Here is an 18411-nt window from a genome sequence, read left to right on the forward strand (position 1 = left end):
AACGGTGTACAGATGACAAGGGGAGTATACACCGTATTCAAAATCATTTGCCGGTCCGTAGGAAAAGGGCCAAGTTCAAAAAACCGCTGTTTCTCTTGAAAATTAACAGAAAAAAAATTGTAGCTCATTTATTAAGGGTTGTGCCGCAACGAGACCACCTGGAAACGATGTACAGATGACAAGGGTATACCACCTCGTATTCAAAATCATTTGCCGGTCCGTAGGAAAAGGGCCAGGTTCAAAAAACCGCTGTTACCCTTGAAAATTAACAGGAAAAAAATTGTAGCTCATTTATTAAGGGTTGTGCCGCAACGAGACCACCTGGAAACGATGTACAGATGACAAGGGTACACCACCCCATATTCAAAACCATTTGCCGGTCCGTAGGGAAAGGGCCAGAATCAAAAAACCGCTGTTTTTCTTGAAAATTAACAAAAAAAAAATTGTAGCTCATTTATTAAGGGTTGTGCCGCAACGAGTCCATCTGGAAACGATGTACAGATAACAAGGGTATACCACCCGTATTCAAAACCATTTTGCCGGTCCGTAGGAAAAGGGCCAAAATCAAAAAACCGCTGTTTCTTGAAAATTAACAGAAAAAATTGTAGCTCATTTATTAAGGGTTGTGCCGCAACGAGTCCATCTGGAAACGATGTACAGATGACAAGGGTACACCACCCCGTATTCAAAACCATTTGCCGGTCCGTAGGGAAGGGGCCAAAATCAAAAACCGCTGTTTTCTTGAAAATTGACAGAAAAAAAAATTGTAGCTCATTTATTAAGGGTTGTGCCGCAACTTGTCCATCTGGAAACGACGTTACAGATGACAGGGTACACCACCCCCGTATTCAAAATCATTTGCCGGTCCGTAGGGGAAAAGGGCCAAGTTCAAAAAACCGCTGTTTCTCTTGAAAATTAACAGAAAAAAAATTGTAGCTCATTTATTAAGGGTTGTGCCGCAACGAAACCACCTGGAAACGATGAACAGATGACAAGGGTACACCACCCCGTATTCAAAACCATTTGCCGGTCCGTAGGGAAAGGGCCAGAATCAAAAAACCGCTGTTTTTCTTGAAAATTAACAGAAAAAAAATTGTAGCTCATTTATTAAGGGTTGTGCCGCAACGAGACCACCTGGAAACGATATACAGATGACAAGGGTACACCACCACGTATTCAAAATCATTTGCCGGTCCGTAGGAAAAGGGCCAAGTTCAAAAAACCGCCGTTTTTCTTGAAAATTAACAGAAAAAAATTTGTAGCTCATTTATTAAGGGTTGTGCCGCAACGAGACCACCTGGAAACGATGTACAGATGACAAGGGTACACCACCCCGTATTCAAAACCATTTGCCGGTCCGTAGGAAAAGGGCCAAGTTCAAAAAACCGCTGTTTTTCTTGAAAATTAACAGAAAAAAAATTGTAGCTCATTTATTAAGGGTTGTGCCGCAACGAGTCCACCTGGAAACGATGTACAGATGACAAGGGTACACCACCCCGTATTCAAAACCATTTGCCGGTCCGTAGGGAAAGGGCCAGAATCAAAATTTTCAAGAAAAACAGCGGTTTTTTGAGGTGGTCTCGTTGCGGTACAACACTTAATAAATGAGCTACAATTTTTTTTCTGTTAATTTTCAGCTTAACGGACATTCTGGTTTCCACTGAACCGGCATGTGGGTACAGCTTCCTACGGTGCGGCAATGATTTGTACAATTCCTGGTATACTCTTGAAAACTGTACATGGTGACGGAACCGGCACGGTTATGGCGGAACCCTCCTGGACCGGCCATCGTTCCAGGTAAGTTGCGGCTGTCTAATTCCAGCTCGTGCACAGCTGGCCACAAAAACAGCGGTTTTTGAACCTTTTCCTGCGGACCGGCAATATGTTTGAATACGGGGTGATCTGCCTTGATAAATCGCTGGCTGCACGGCCGTGAGCTGGCGGTTGCAACCTATTTCCTGAGCACCGGCAAATGGCGCAGCGCTGGACAGCATCGTTTCAAATACGAACTGCGGTGGCGCAACATCGCCTCTTTAAATGAGCTACAATCCTCTATATTTCAATGGATCTGCAGGCAACAACACCTTAGCAACCGGCGCTGCAATTTCAGTTTGTATTGTGGTCTGCCGGACAAATGCAATACATCATTCCGTGTTCGGCGGCACAACCCAATGAGACTGGCAACTGGTTCGCTTCAGAAAAAGCAGGGGTGGCTGGACCCTGAAGTGGTCTCTGTACATCGTTTCATGTGGAACTCGTGCGGCACAACTGCTAAATGAGCTACAATTTTTTTCTGTTGAAGAAGCTTAAGCGGTTTTTTGAACTCAGCCTCGCACGGACCGCAAATATTTTGAATACGGGTGTGTGTACCCTTGTCATCTGCATCGTTCAGGCTCGACTCATTGCGGCACAACTCTAAACGAGAGCTACAATTTTTTTCTGTTAATTCAAGAAAAACAACGGTTTTTTGAGCTGGACTACCGACAACGGCAGTGGTGCTGTCATCTGCCCATCGTTCCGTCAGGCAGCTGTAAATGAGCTGGTTCCTTCCAGAAAAAAGCTGGCGGTTTTGAGCAAGAACGGCACCGGACAATGATTTGAATACTGAATTGATCTCTATCATGTTCCGAATAGATTTTTCTGTTATTCTCAGAAAAAGCGGTTTTTTTGATTTTGGCACCCTACGGACCGGCAAAATTTGAATACGAGGTGGTCTGTAACCGTCATCTGCCTGATATCGTGGCCGCACCGCAGCCTGCAACTACTGAGCTGTTTCAAGAACTCGGTTTCGCTTTAAACCAACACGGAGCTTATGTTTGGCTTCAGGCGGTTCATCGTTGCGGCAAATGAGCTGCGGCTTCTCTTCAGAAAAGGCAGCGGACCCTTTCTACGGACCGGCAAATGCTGGGTGAATACTGGAGTGTTACCCTTCATCTGTACATCGTTTCGTGGCGGCTCTTTGCCACAACCCTTAATAAATGAGTTAAGCTGTTAAACGGTTCAGAAAAAGCAACGGTTTTATTTTTCGGACCGGCAAATTTTGAGCTGCGGGGGGTATACTGTCGTGTCATCGTGTTCAGGCTGCGGCTGCCAGCTGTAAATGACTGCTGTTCCACGAAATTTTGAGCGGTTTTTTTGAACATTACCCTTTCACGGAAATGAGATATTTGAGCTTGGCTTCAACACGTTTCAGACTGAACTCGTGTCATCTGTAAATGCTTCTGATAGTATGGTTGAGCGGCGATCGGCTTTAATGGTAAATGATCGCGTGTTTAAATCTGCTAAATTATTTCAAAGAAAACGGTTTTTTGAGCGGACACGGCAAATGAGCTTGAATACGAGGTGGTGTACCTTGTCATTCAGGCGTTGCGACACGGCAAATGAGGCTGTTTTTTCTGTTAATACCCAGGACCAGCAGCACGGTTTATTGTGCTGAAACACCGGACTGTTCTGTAAATCAGTTCAGGCAGTTTTTGAACTTTCTGCTTTTCAACGGACCGGCTAATGATTTTGAATATGGGTGATTTACCTGCGGTACGGTTTCCAGATGGACTCGTTGCGGCACAACAATATTGAGCTACAATTTTTTTCTGTTAATTTTCAGAGAAAAACAGCGGTTTTTTTTGGACCTGACCCCACGGACACCGGCAAATGGTTTTGAATACGGGTGGTGTACATGTCTGTACATCGTTTCCAGACGGTCTCGTTGCGGCACAACCCTTAATAAATGAGCTACAATTTTTTTTCTGTTAATTTTCAAGAGAAACAGCGGTTTTTTGAACTTGGCCCTTTTCCTACGGACCGGCAAATGGTTTTGCACATGGGGTGGTGTACCCTTGTCATCTGTACATCGTTTCCAGATGGATTCGTTGCGGCACAACCTTTAATAAATGAGCTACAATTTTTTTTCTGTTAATTTTCAAGAGAAACAGCGGTTTTTTGAACTTGGCCCTTTTCCTACGGACCGGCAAATGATTTTGAATACTGGGTGGTGTACCCTTGTCATCTGTACATCGTTTCCAGATGGACTCGTTGCGGCACAACCCTTAATAAATGAGCTACAATTTTTTTTCTGTTAATTTTCAAGAAAATCAGCGGTTTTTTGATTCTGGCCCTTTCCCTACGGACCGACAAATGGTTTTGAATACGGGGTGGTGTACCCTTGTCATCTGTACATCGTTTCCAGGTGGTCTCGTTGCGGCACAACCCTTAATAAATGAGCTACAATTTTTTTTCTGTTAATTTTCAAGAGAAACAGCGGTTTTTTGAACTTGGCCCTTTCCCTACGGACCGGCAAATGATTTTGAATACGGGGTGGTGTACCCTTGTCATCTGTACATCGTTTCCAGGTGGTCTCGTTGCGGCACAACCCTTAATAAATGAGCTACAAATTTTTTTCTGTTAATTTTCAAGAGAAACAGCGGTTTTTTGTACTTGGCCCTTTTCCTGCGGACCGGCAAATGATTTTGAATACGGGGTGGCGTACCCTTGTCATGTGTACATCGTTTCCAGATGGGCTCGTTGCAGCAAAACCCTTAATAAATGATTTTGAATACGGGGTGGCGTACCCTTGTCATGTGTACATCGTTTCCAGATGGTCTCGTTGCAGCACAACCCTTAATAAATGAGCTACACATTTTTTTCTGTTAATTTTCAAGAGAAACAGCGGTTTTTTGAACTTGGCCCTTTTCCTACGGACCGGCAAATGATTTTGAATACGGGGTGGTGTACCCTTGTCATCTGTACATCGTTTCCAGGTGGTCTCGTTGCGGCACAACCCTTAATAAATGAGCTACAAATTTTTTTCTGTTAATTTTAACAGCGTTTTTTTGTACTTGACCCTTTCCCTACGGACCGGCAAATGATTTTGAATACGGGGAGGCGTACCCTTGTCATGTGTACATCGTTTCCAGATGGTCTCGTTGCAGCAAAACCCTTAATAAATGATTTTGAATACGGGGTGGCGTACCCTTGTCATGTGTACATCGTTTCCAGATGGTCTCGTTGCAGCACAACCCTTAATAAATGAGCTACACATTTTTTTCTGTTAATTTTCAAGAGAAACAGCGGTTTTTTGAACTTGGCCCTTTTCCTACGGACCGGCAAATGATTTTGAATACGGGGTGGTGTACCCTTGTCATCTGTACATCGTTTCCAGGTGGTCTCGTTGCGGCACAACCCTTAATAAATGAGCTACAAATTTTTTTCTGTTAATTTTCAAGAGAAACAGCGGTTTTTTGAAGTTGGCCCTTTTCCTACGGACCGGCAAATGATTTTGAATACGGGGTGGTATACCCTTGTCATCTGTACATCGTTTCCAGATGGTTTCGATGGTCTCGAAATGTCATCGTCAAGTTTAAATAAAAGTGACAAACCTAGCAAAAATAATACTTCTCGAAACCTAATGTGCCCTAATTTTACATTTTACCCATTATCTTATGTACCTATTCATTATTTGTATATTGTAAAACATTTGCTGCATTTGTATGGTTCATAGTTTATTTGCTGTACCAACGTAACAATAAGTGCCAGCTCTTGTATCATAACTGTACCGGTTCTTCCAACCCTGATTGTTGAATTAGAAATTTATTTGCTAAAAGCTGTAGGTTTGTGATTTAAATTAACTGTAAAAATAATTTTAAAAAGGAAAAACTAATTATAAATATATTGTTTATTAAAAATTAAATAAATATCCTTATTATTATTTTACAAATATAATATATAATCTATACGCAGGAATAAATAGTTTTTAATTGTAGTTTTTATTTGTTTCGAGTATTTATTCAACTTGCAATATACTATACAATGTAATAATACTATATTTGATTAAATTAAATCATTGTCCAAATTAATATAATAGTCCCAGATAACATCCTTATGATTACCATTCGATTTCATCTGCTGGAATGACGAGTCTTGAATTGTTTTTGGATACAAACTCAATACAATGTGAATTTCTTGGAAAATCACAGTTCTTTAAATCTCTGTTGAATAACAAGTCTTCACTGCAGTCCATTATTGCTGCGGTATCAGTAGCGCACATAACAAATTTCCTGTAAAAAATTGTTACATTTGAATCTTTTAATGGACTACCTATATCATAAATTCCACCTTAACATATAAGTATTATTACAACAACAATATATTAAAGTTTATTTAAAGGTTGTACACTTTTTTCCTTGGAAATAATAAAAAATAATAATTTACAGAGGACAGTATCTACATTACAGTTCTAATCATTCAGTATAATAAAATCTCTTTATCAACGAGCACATCATTTTATAGTGGTTCCCAAGCAGCATTTGGACGTCGGAACAACGTTGTGTCACGCGACCAAACGTCGGGGCGCAACGTCGGCACAACCTCGTGCCCACCCTTACCTAGTCTGCACTAGTTTGGAGAATAATTTTTGGGTCGAAACGACATTGGATACCGACGTTGGCTAGCAGCCTAATTTAGTACAAACTGCAACGTTGTTTAAAATCCTAATTCACAGAAATACAAAACTATAATAATATGGCGTCTACTCGCGGTTTATCCTAAATTGGGATAATTATAGTAAAAATATTATTTTTATGATTTAGTTAGAAACATATGCCAGATGGCAGTAAAGGAAAACAAAACAAAGGTATTTAAGTGTGGAGGATGTTTGAAGATCATAATTATAAAAAGCTTTAACCAACTCTGTAACTCGTTACCCAAGGCAAAAAAGTTAAACGCAAACAACTTTATTGATAAATGTATTGTTTCTACTTTGAAAAATACTAATGGGCCTTAAAATTAAAGAAGTTTCAAAAAATTTCTTGAATTTTTTTTTAGTAAAATGAGAATAATTTATTCGCAGTCGAAAAAATTGTTTCCGCGTGTTGTTTAGGGTCAAATATTTCAAGTTAATGTATTCAAAAAGCAGGAATTGCTATTTTAGGAACGAGACATTTTCTTATTCAACAACATGGCGGCTTTCACTTTGTTGTTTTGGAGATTATGATGTTGTAGTTCGAGTAGTCGCATACCTGGACTAATAAAGTCGCAGTTCAACCCTAACAGGAAGTATACTAGTCGCAAGATTGCCTAATTTAGTCATGCTAGAGTCTAGCTTGTGCCGCCCTCTATATTCTAAACAAACGAGGGAGTGGATAAAGTATATTTAAATTTAGTTTTATATGTACCTTTCTTATGTCCCATTTTAATTAAGTTTTTTTTATAAAAACAAAAACAGCACTGAACTGTCTGGCTGAACAGAACAATGAAGTGAAAATTTAAGATTTAAGGTTATGGTTCAATTCAGTTGCAAAAAGGTAGTGGCTCGACGTCCTACCAACGTAAGAATAAGGAAATCTAAACAAACAAAGCTTTATTGTACAAAAAGCCAAAACAGCTTCATCGACAAAGCACTCACAAACAACAAAATCACAAAAAAAATACAAACAACAAAAAATACACAATACAAATAATACAATTCAAAAAAATTTAAGTCTTTAAAATTACAAAAAGAATATACATGGAAAATTTGGCTTTTTGTACAATAAAGCTTTGTTTGTAAACAACGTTGGAATTAGTAAAACAGACGACGTTTGCATAACGTTGGAATAGGTCCTAAAAGTGACGTCAAAAAACTCTTTATTGCCCAACATTGTAACTACGTTGTCCGAATCATCTAAAGATCACTTAAGCAAAAAAGGTTACAAGACAACGTTTATTCGACGTAGTAGTACTAGTTCAACGTCGGCACAACGTTACAACAACGTTTACATTAATTTTAATACCCAAGGTACGGAGCTAACTATATTTTGTAACTAATCCAACGTTGTGTTTAGTAAACATGTGGTCGCAAGTCGTGAAAATGCTGCTTGGGATATTTCGACTCCAGTAAGACAATTATGAGGTTTTATTTTGGCGAAAAAGAAAATAATTTCTTGATAATATGGCAACATATGTAGTAGATTAAATTTACAAGAAATAAAACCGAGAAAAGACCCAGTCGTTCTTAAGCTTCCTTTAAGCAAAAAATAATTTTTTTGAAAATTTTCAAAATAAAATATCTCGGTTATTTTGGACTTATTTGAAAAACGGTAAAGAAAAAATATGTTTCTTTTATCGAGATCTACCAGCCCTGAAAATATTTGAACTCATTTAAGACTCACCCTGTAGAGTAGATGAAAATTTAATTAAAAAATGATATATAACCACAGTTTTAGAATCGAATTATAAAAATTATCTATAGCTTTTTTCGTTTTCCTGTTATTACCGATTCTGAACGATCCTAGAACTGTCCGTTAGTTACATCCTGACATTATTTCATTTGCGCATGCGCTGCAGAGTTCCAGGACGGTTCAGAATCGGTAATAACAGGAAAACGAAAAAAGCTTATTATTATCCTTTATACTAGAAGACCCGGTATTATGGATACTTTCCTCAACCCTTTTTATTTACTATATTTTATCTGTAAAGTGCTTGTTATAAACATTTTTATAACAAACAATCCATGATAATGTAAATGTGTATTTATAAATTCTTCTCTCTTATTTTCATAATAATTTAAATATACACTATTAATCTGATTTGTTGAAAGATATTAAAAAAATATATATCTTTTAAGTAATCTCATACATAAATTACCTGCAGTCATCTTTAAATTCAACCGGTCCTAATAGCCTTTCTCCATTTTCATCTAGGCATAGATCAAATAGCGTGATATTTGTATTATCACTTCGATCAGAACTTGTCTCAACATTTAATAAAGAATTGTCTGCCCTTTGTATCAAGACATAACCAAGTGATTGTTTGACGAGGAGTACCACTAGAAAAAAAATGTAGTTATTTTAAATATTTCTTTCTTGGTGTTTTAATAGATTATCTTTCTCACTAGAACGCTTCATCTCATACATTCTATTGAAAAAAAATCCATTATTATCAATCATTGAGATACATACATTTTTTTATTGTGTCTTAATCGTTATACTGAAGTGGAATTCCCAAATCCCCGTTAAAAAAATATTTTGAAAAGATTAAGCAAATATAGATATAGAAAAGATCAGCAAACTGTCTACGTTTTTATGAATTACATTTTGATTTGAAATTATTGAACATTTATATTATTTTAAATAAAGTATACAGGGTTGTTCACCACATACGACACGGAGTATTGTAGCTAAACGATGAGATTTTTACAAATTGTAAATTTTGGGTTCGTTGAAGGACTATTAGAGCTACAATTTAAAAATATTTTTACAAGATACAGAGTGTCCCAAATAAATAAAAAATATCAAAGTTGTATTTTTTTAAATGGAACACCCTGTATATTATTACATTTTTAGTTTCTACGATTAAAATAAAGGTAAATTTGATTAAGGTTTATTATACTTAAACCTTACCGTTTTTGAAATATTTTCAATTTTGTGAAATTGTAGTAAAAATTTTAAAGCTTCATTTCTCCAAGGGTATCAATGTTTTTAATACTAAATATTTAATGAAGTTTATTTATTGATCAGTTATTGTGTTGCAATAATAAAAATAATACTACCTTATACAGAGTGTCTAAAAATTTATTTTAAATAATTATTAGGTGTTATTAGCTTCAAACGGCAATAATTTCTTTAATTTAAATGGAATGCCCTGTATATTTTAGAAGTATCAGATGCACAATTAAATTGTCTATCAAATTGTATTATACCATTTTTTACCTATCCCTTCAAGTTTTCGTAGAAAATGCATTTTCTTATAATTTAGACCTCATTTATCAATATATCCATGGAATATTGACATTTTAGATTGTTTTTAAAGCAACAAATATACAAAATGTACAGACTAGTAATATTATCGTTTTTAGCAAAACGATAATATTACTAACCCATATGTATGCAAAAGAAAACTATTTAAATCTTTATAAAAGAGTATACCATTAATTAAATATAACACCATTATTTCCGCCCATATACTAATTAATTACATACTTAATTGTGTTCGTTAATAAATTATTATAAATAAATGTGGATTTGAGTCAGAAATCAATATAATAATAAGTTATCAAATTAAAGTCTCTGTTGTTATAAATAAGCATTTATTAAAAAATGAAATATCATTTTTAAGGTGTTACTTTTTATCACACTGTCTAATGCCCATACAAAATTCAGTTTTTTAGTATTTGGAGCAATTATTATTAATCAACGCAAACAGTCAGTTAACGTAGTTTGAATACTGGATTCATATTAATTGGTCCTCTTTAACAAATATTTAAACAGTTTTTTTTTTACTTTTTAATGAAATAAACGAATTATATCGATAATATTAGTATCTGTACTCTTTAAAAATTTGGTACATCTTTAAAAATAATCTAAAATGTCAATAGTCCATGAGTATATTGATAAATAAGTTCTAAATTACAAGAAAATGCATTTTCTACGGAAACTTAAAGAAATAGGTAAAAAATGATATAATATAATTTGATAGACAATTAAATTGTGCATTTGATTCTCGTAAAATATACAGGGTGTTCCATTTAAATTAAACAAGTTATTGCCGTTTGAAGCTAATAATTATTTAAAATAAATTTTTAGACACTCTGTGTAAGGTAGTATTATTTTTGGCGGGACATATTGTTAGGTTAGGTCGAGTCCACACGGGTCCGCAACAATATCAATACTTTATCAAGAAAATCGAAGAAGTAGTTCTTTGACTTATTGGAATTGATAATCCTTACTACTATAGCACTGATAGTTAAATATCTTAAAACATCTCAAAGTTTTTAAACATATATTTAACCGTTATAATAAATGCCTTTTTTAAGTCCAAGAATCCAAAAGTGAAATAAAATGCCGGGTGTCCCATAAGAAAAAATATAATTTTGGTATGGATCTTAGTTCTGAAACTCCCTGTATATTTTACAATAATTTTAAATAATGCACATTTCCACCCCACAGGTCGTATAATCACAGATTCGGTATACTATATGTATACGGATAAAAATCTTATCCCTAATTCGTGGTAGAAAATCGTTATAATAATTATACTTGAGATAAAACAATGAATATTTGGAATTTGTTGTTTTTATAATCGTCACCAACTGTCAGTAAAATTTAGCTTAAATATTATGACTAATAGGTATGTTTAAATGTTTATAAACCAAACTAATAAAGTTAAAAGTACAGAAAAAATAGGTTAAAATTTGTTTCAATCAAAACAAAATTGTCTCACAAAAATGAAGTAACTTTTCTAAATCAAGAAAATAAAACAGTAAGTTACCACCGAATCGTATACACCGAAACACTACTTTTGTTTAAGTAAAGTGTTTTGGTATATTGTGATGAAATAGTGCTTTATTTTGCTTATGTCTATCCCCAGGATATATTTCAAGTTAATCTAGAGTGTGTAAATGAATTTACACATACTTAAATAACTTATTTGTAGTATAACATATAACTTAATTTTTTAAAATAATTATAGGAATCCAATACATAAGGCTGTAGGCTGTGGAACAGTTAGATTCAAAGAGATGTGCAGAAAAAAATTGATGAAAGTTTACTTACGAACTATGTATCTAACATGAACAAACATTTTTAAACAAATCCTGTTTCTTAGATCAATCCTAGGAATATAAACAATATAAGAGAAGTGTGTACGCATGTAAATGATAAGATAATTATTATAGATTAAAAGTCATTAATACTTTGTAATATTTACGTATACCTACATGTCTGAGACTTCTTATTTCTTAAATTCTAGAATTAATTAGATTGAATACCAATACAGGGTGTCCCAGAAATAAGTGCAAGTATTTTAAGGGATGGTAGATCTCAATAAAAGAAACATATTTTCTCTTTATAGTTTTTCAAATAACGGAGTTATTTTACTTTGAAAATTTCCAAAAAAAATGATTTTTTGCTAAAATTTTGAGAACCACTGGATCTTTTCTGGATTATGTTTCTTGTAAATTTAATCTACCACTTATTTTGCCATATTATCAAGAAATTATGTTTAACTAAAAAAATTTCCAAAAAATTTTTTTCGCGAAAAAAACCCTCAGACGTGTTTCTGCGGTTGAACTATACTATCAGTTAAAATACTTGCACTTATTTCTGAGACACCCTGTATATTTACATACTTAGATCATAATGAATATAGAGGGTGGTTCAAGTTAACAGTGACAAAAACATGAAACTTGACACACCTTTGAAATGAAATTGTTACAAATAGAATATTTCTGCTGGTAATGGTGTGGATCCGGTGGCTGACCTTGAAGCCCATATTTGCTGCATTTGATCATCGATACTACGCAAGCGCACATCGTCGATGTTGCCAAATTGCAGTTTATTTTCGAATTATTTGTAGTTTTTTTTTAAAGTGTTAATCAATAATTTTTTTTAAAGTCTAAAGTTTTTTTTAAACAAATTCTATAATTAATTTTATAATTTCAGATTTAACTTGATATCCAAATTTAAGGTAAGAAGGATAATGAAGATTGTGAAATTAAAGTATTATGAATATATAAAATTGTAATAATAATAACATTTATTTATATATTTAGAATTAAAAATTATCATTTACGGATTTTTTCTTAATGGTTTTAAACTTATTAGAATTATTTTATTTCTTTCAAGTTATTTAATTTCTAGTTATTTACAGGCAACAATAGTTTTGATTATATGTATTGATGTTTTGAAATACTACCATGACGAGTCTTATAGAACAATACACGTCAATGGGAGATAGAGGTAACATTTACCTATAATGTTACTAATATAATATACTTTGATTATAATGTTTGTATCATAATTTCTTAGAAATATCAAGTTAGTGGATTAATAGCAGTTTTAGACATATATTTTATCAAAGAGTGTGTTGATAAGACTAAAATAAGCTTTATGTTTTATCTTTTTTCTCTTTAGAAGGGAGATGGTTTGTGTCGTACAATACATTACAGTATTTATTATCGTGTACTTTGATATTCTTTTCTTAATTTACTGTAATTTCTTGTTTCCTATAATGCCAAATCTTGACAATATGGTGAAGGTTGAGTTTTGATCTTATTAGTTTTATACCTGTGTTTATACAAGACCAAATTAAGACTTAGTTTGTGATTTATATTAAGATCTTTTTTATAATATTTGTTATGTCTTAATCTTAATACCGTATGATCGAATAAAAACGGCGTCAACGATGGCTATGAAATGAAGATCGCTGTCATTTTATATGTAAAATTATATGGGAAATATCATCGATCGTCATTTTCAAGCCAACTGGACGCTGTTTTTTTTTCGATCATACGGTACTATATTATGCTTTTTCTGGAAAATAAATGTTAAAATATCTTAATTTTGCATATCCTATTCCGTCCTTCCATTAGGAAAAATATGGTTTATAAATCATATTATGCTAAGAAAATCACATAAATTAGGTGTAAGAATAGAGAGATCTTAAGGTAGCATAAAATTAATGCAATATATGTATAAGCAGAATTAAACAAGGTAACTGTTAATGTTGCTGAAGCCGATTCTACAATTTTAATTACGGAGGCTAAAAGGTTTTTTAAGGCCTCCGTAGTTTTGATGGAATGTAAAAAAACTATTATGAACATGACATGGAGCTACAGCATTTAAAAATTTAAAAAAAAGAAAAAACTTGGACATATCCCTTTTAATTTCCCGAATTTTTAAAAAAATGCACTTTTTAAACGTAGCATAATAATCTAGAGCAATTAGATTAATTATAGGAATCTAGAGTTTTATTTCTATTTAATTTTATTGACTATGAAAATACATAATATAAGCGTTCACGTGTTGTGCAAAATATTAAAATAATAATATAAATAATATACCGCGTACTATGATTGAAAAAAATAGCGTCAGCGATGACTTGAAATGAAGATCGATGTCATTTTATATGGGAAATGTCCTCAATCGTCATTTCCCAGTCAACTGGACGCCGTTTTTTCGATCATACGCTATATATTGACAAAAAACACTGAAAAGCACATATTTGTTTTCTACTGAAAATAATTTCAAAATAACTTGCAATCTGGCAACATCGAAGATGTGCGCATGCGTAGTGTCTGTGACTATATGCAGCAAAAACTCGTTTCAAGGTCAGCCACCGGATCCACACCATTACCTTTCTGCTTAATTTTGTATTAGAAGTTTCTAAACAATTGCAATATCTAAATTGTTGTATAAATATAAAAATACACACAAAAAAGTGAGCGTCTCACACTGTAATCTCTAACTTGATAGGTATAACAACGGTATAACATACAGGAGTCTCTCGTTTTACGCGGCAGATTTATATATAGTTTCTGTTTCATCTGTATTCCTAAACAAATAGGGAATGAATTTTCCTCATGCGATTGGGGAGAGGTCCAAACTATACCTGTTCGGTGTTGAGATTCGTCAGTTGATGTCATCAACACCGGTTTTACGTGTTGATGACAACTGATTTTTCAGTGGGTGTACCGGTGTCAACATAGGTGTTAATCTACAACACCGGTATTGGTCTCGATATTGGTGTTCATATCGACACCGGTGTTGATCTCGACATCGGTGTTAAAGTCGGCGCTTGAATAAACGATAAAAATAAATACCGACACGACATTACTATTGTTATCAAATTTATTAATTAAGACTATTCCTTTTTTATCTCGTTTTCCAAAAACCGAGGTCGATTTCAAAACCAGTGTTATGATCAAAACCTATACGAAGATGTCGAGAATGTGAAGTTGTCGACCGGTGTAGCCCAAGAACGGTAAACTAATAGGCACTAGGGATGGCAACGATATATCGATATATATGATATATCGATTTATTTTGAATATATATCGATAAAAATATATCGATACGTCTTTTGCGATATATCGAAAAATATATCGATACTTCGAAAAATATATCTATATTAGTATAGCCAATTCTATAACTGGACATTGAATTGTCAATTGTCATGCAATATGTCAGTTGTCTTTTGTCATCCAAACCATTTCCAAACCAAACCAATGATAACATGCCATTTAACGTTGTGGAAGGCAAAGGATTTGTTAATTTAATGAAAGAATTGGCCCCTATGTATAGAGTTCCAACTAGAAATACTATAAAAGATAGAGTCGATAAACAGTTTGAGGTCATGTCAGGGGCATTCAAAACCATGATAAAGAATATAAACCATTTCACTGTAACGACAGACATATGGACAAGATCGGTCTTCTTCATCTTCTGATCTTTCTTATAAAGATAAAGAAGAGCAGGCGACTTTTGACTTGTGGGCCCATCACAAAAATATTGCACATACAAAAAAGAGCAGAAAAACTGGAGAAAAGTTTGACGAATTAAATCAATATTTATCTGTGCCAGTCAGAAGTATAAAAGAAGATCCACTGGAAATATGGGATGAAATGAAAACAGTATATCCCAATCTTTATAAACTGGCGCAAAAATACATAAGTGTGGTAGCCACTTCAGTTCCCAGTGAGCGGTTGTTCTCAAAAGCTGGAGCAACGATGACGAAAAACCGTAATCGGTTAACTGGGGAAATACTATCGAAACTTCTTTTCCTAGGATCTCTTCCGGAAAAATTTTCATTTTAGTTTGTTATGTTTATAATTTAATTAATATTTTAATATTAAAATAATAGTATAGTGCTGTGCTGGTGTTGACAGATTGTCAGCATCAGCTGAATGGTTTTCAGTTTAGTACCTACCGTATGATCGAAAAAAAACGGCGTCCAGTTGGCTGGGAAATAACGATCGATGACATTTCCCATATAAATTTACATGTAAAATGACAGCGATCTTCATTTCATAGCCATCGCTGACGCCGTTTTTTTTCGATCATACGATATTAACCTAGATCTTAATGTTTATGTTATTTGTGTTATTTTCTTACTATTGGGCGTGTCTTTCAATTTTAATAACAAACTAAATACTAACTAGGAGTTATGACATAACTAATAAATGTTTATTATCCAAATATAAGAATCCTTTAAGCCCGTTTTTTCTTTAATTTTTACTTTCATAAAAATGTATCGATATATGGTATATATCGATATATTCTGTCCGATATATATCGACATCGATACATGCATTACGATATATCGTTCGATACGATATATCGATTTATTATTTTTTTCTGCCATCCCTAATAGGCACAAAACACATACACAAGGAGAAGTGCGAGCGCCTTGCTAAATATTGGAAAGTGAAATTGACGTTTAAATTTGACACTGTTGACAAGTCTACTGCTACTAGCGCCCCCAATATCGCTTGTAGGAACTACGGACTAGATTGTCACGCATGGCGGGAAGTTTAAAAAAAATAAAAAATTTTAATTCTTCATTTATTTTTAATTATGACATAGATAAAAACACAAAAAATACACCATTTTTTAAAAATATGTTTAATATCAATATCAAATATACAACAGAAATTAATTTCACCACAATAAATTAATAAAATTAAAAAATAATGTTACAAGTAGATCAAGAGACAAAATTAATTATAACAAAACTGAAAAAAATGGCGTCATAGATGGCTTAGAAATGACGATATATATCATAATTTTGAAAGTAAAATTATATAGGAAATGTCATCGATCATCATTTTGAAGCCAACTGGACGATTATTTCAAACATACAAGCTGAGTTCGTTCATAGTGCTCTGAGAAATCTAGATAAACAAAGAATAATAAATTAAAAGTATTCCAGGGAAAAAGAGAGGAAAAACCTGTATCGTCTCTGATATCTGTCAGGGTTTTGTTGAAAGTGTCATCTTTTTGCTCGAAGTTTTCAGGTCGATTAAAAAGATGACATTTACAACAATACTTTGCCGTAACTTTCACAAATATCAGAGAGAGAGTACAGGTATTGCCTCTCTTTTCCTCTGGGATGCTTTATATCTGTTCTTCTTTGTTTACCTATATTTCTAAGAGCATAATGCCAAACACGACTACAGTATATAATAATTTCAATATCCTAAGTGGAAAGAAAAAAGATCACCTTTCTGTTTTGTACTATGGTCCCTTTCTTCCGATGGCTCATCTCGTTGATATTTAGAAGGTATCCATAAAATATATATTTTATTATCGGTCCTGGGATGAAAAAATATAAAATTCAATTTGATTTGATGATCCTTTTCTGTCACCTAAATCAGGAGAATGACAATGAGCATGTTAAGATGAAAAAAAACTTATTTATCAACACTTACCAACACGTTAGTCCAAGGAGTTTTATCAAAAACCTATATTTGCCTAAATAATTTATGTATTCAATTTACAAAGCAAACTGCAGCGTGTAAACAAAAGAAATAAAATGGCGACAAGTCAACGTCAACGACCCGACAAGGAGAAAAGTGGTGTTCGAATAACAAATTATGGGTTACAAAAATTGTTTTTGTCTCCTTTCAACGCACACTTTAGAAAGAAAAAGAGATGAACAGTTATACTGAAAGAATGTCAAGGTTTTATCTGTCACTCTTGTCAATAATTTATCGGTAAGGAAGATTCCTAGAAAATCGCTTGTAGTCAAGTTTTCAACCATTTCCAGTTCTCCCATAAGAACCGTGTCATCCACCTGCTAATAGGATTGCTCATCCTCATAAGACGTACGTTCGCCTCTTTCCGCGCTTCAGCTGACAGTTGTGACGTCATTGTAGTCCTTGTCAAAGCCTTGTCATGATAGTGTGTATTATTAGTTGCCTATGGTAAACTTATAAAAATAACAGCTGAGAAATTTTGAGTTAATTATTTTGTCAATTTTAAATGTGAAAAGGGTGTCTTTAAAGTTTTTAGAGCTATAGAGTCTATAAATACGTTCATTTTGTGTTGTGGATTGTGACAAAGTGCTTACTAAGTGCCCACGATTTTGTTTATTAATTATTTTAAAGCAAAATATGGAAGTACTCTAAAAAGAATGTTTGCAAAAGGTGATGCTGGGAACTGCTGTTCTTAAAAATGCATTATCCGAGTATTTAATAAGATTTATACAGTTAATTTTCTTTACTGCATACATATAAGGTGTTTAAATAAATAAACTAAATAATGAACGTTTTGCATTCGGCAACCAATAATGCACGTGTATGTATTATTGGTTGCCGGATAAGGACTAATAACCATAACAAGGACTACAATGACGTCACAAAGCGAATAGTTTTCGCATGCACCTGGCGGACACTTTTGGCTGAATGAGCAGTCCTATTAGGTTAACTGTTCTATGGCCATTCTTGTAATTGCTTTTCTGCAAAAGGATTATAAACTTAAAAACTACGTATATTTCATGGGTACTTTATACTGGCAACTATACATTAGACTACACACTATTAGTAGGTAGTATATATAAACAGTAGAGTATATAAATATAAAACAATTTTATATATTTTACTTTTATAGATAATATTAAAAAATCTCTAATCTAAATAACTTTTAAGATTATTGAGGTAAA

At 33.8% G+C, this 18411-nt stretch overlaps 1 protein-coding gene across 1 annotated transcript; it reads right to left on the minus strand.

Moving 5' to 3' along the window:
• Positions 1–5722: 5722 nt before the first annotated feature.
• Positions 5723–11626, minus strand: LOC115876570. The gene is made up of 3 exons (XM_030892384.1): positions 11526–11626; positions 8620–8800; positions 5723–6053 (listed from the first exon to the last, which is right to left on the minus strand). Exons 1-3 carry the CDS (start codon positions 11620–11622, stop codon positions 5882–5884), a joined length of 450 nt encoding a protein of 149 aa, XP_030748244.1. The 5' UTR covers positions 11623–11626; the 3' UTR covers positions 5723–5881.
• Positions 11627–18411: the final 6785 nt, after the last annotated feature.

Source organism: Sitophilus oryzae, unplaced genomic scaffold (assembly GCF_002938485.1).
Source record: "Sitophilus oryzae breed Bouriz unplaced genomic scaffold, Soryzae_2.0 scaffold_1436_pilon_pilon, whole genome shotgun sequence".
Lineage (NCBI taxonomy): Eukaryota > Metazoa > Arthropoda > Insecta > Coleoptera > Curculionidae > Sitophilus > Sitophilus oryzae.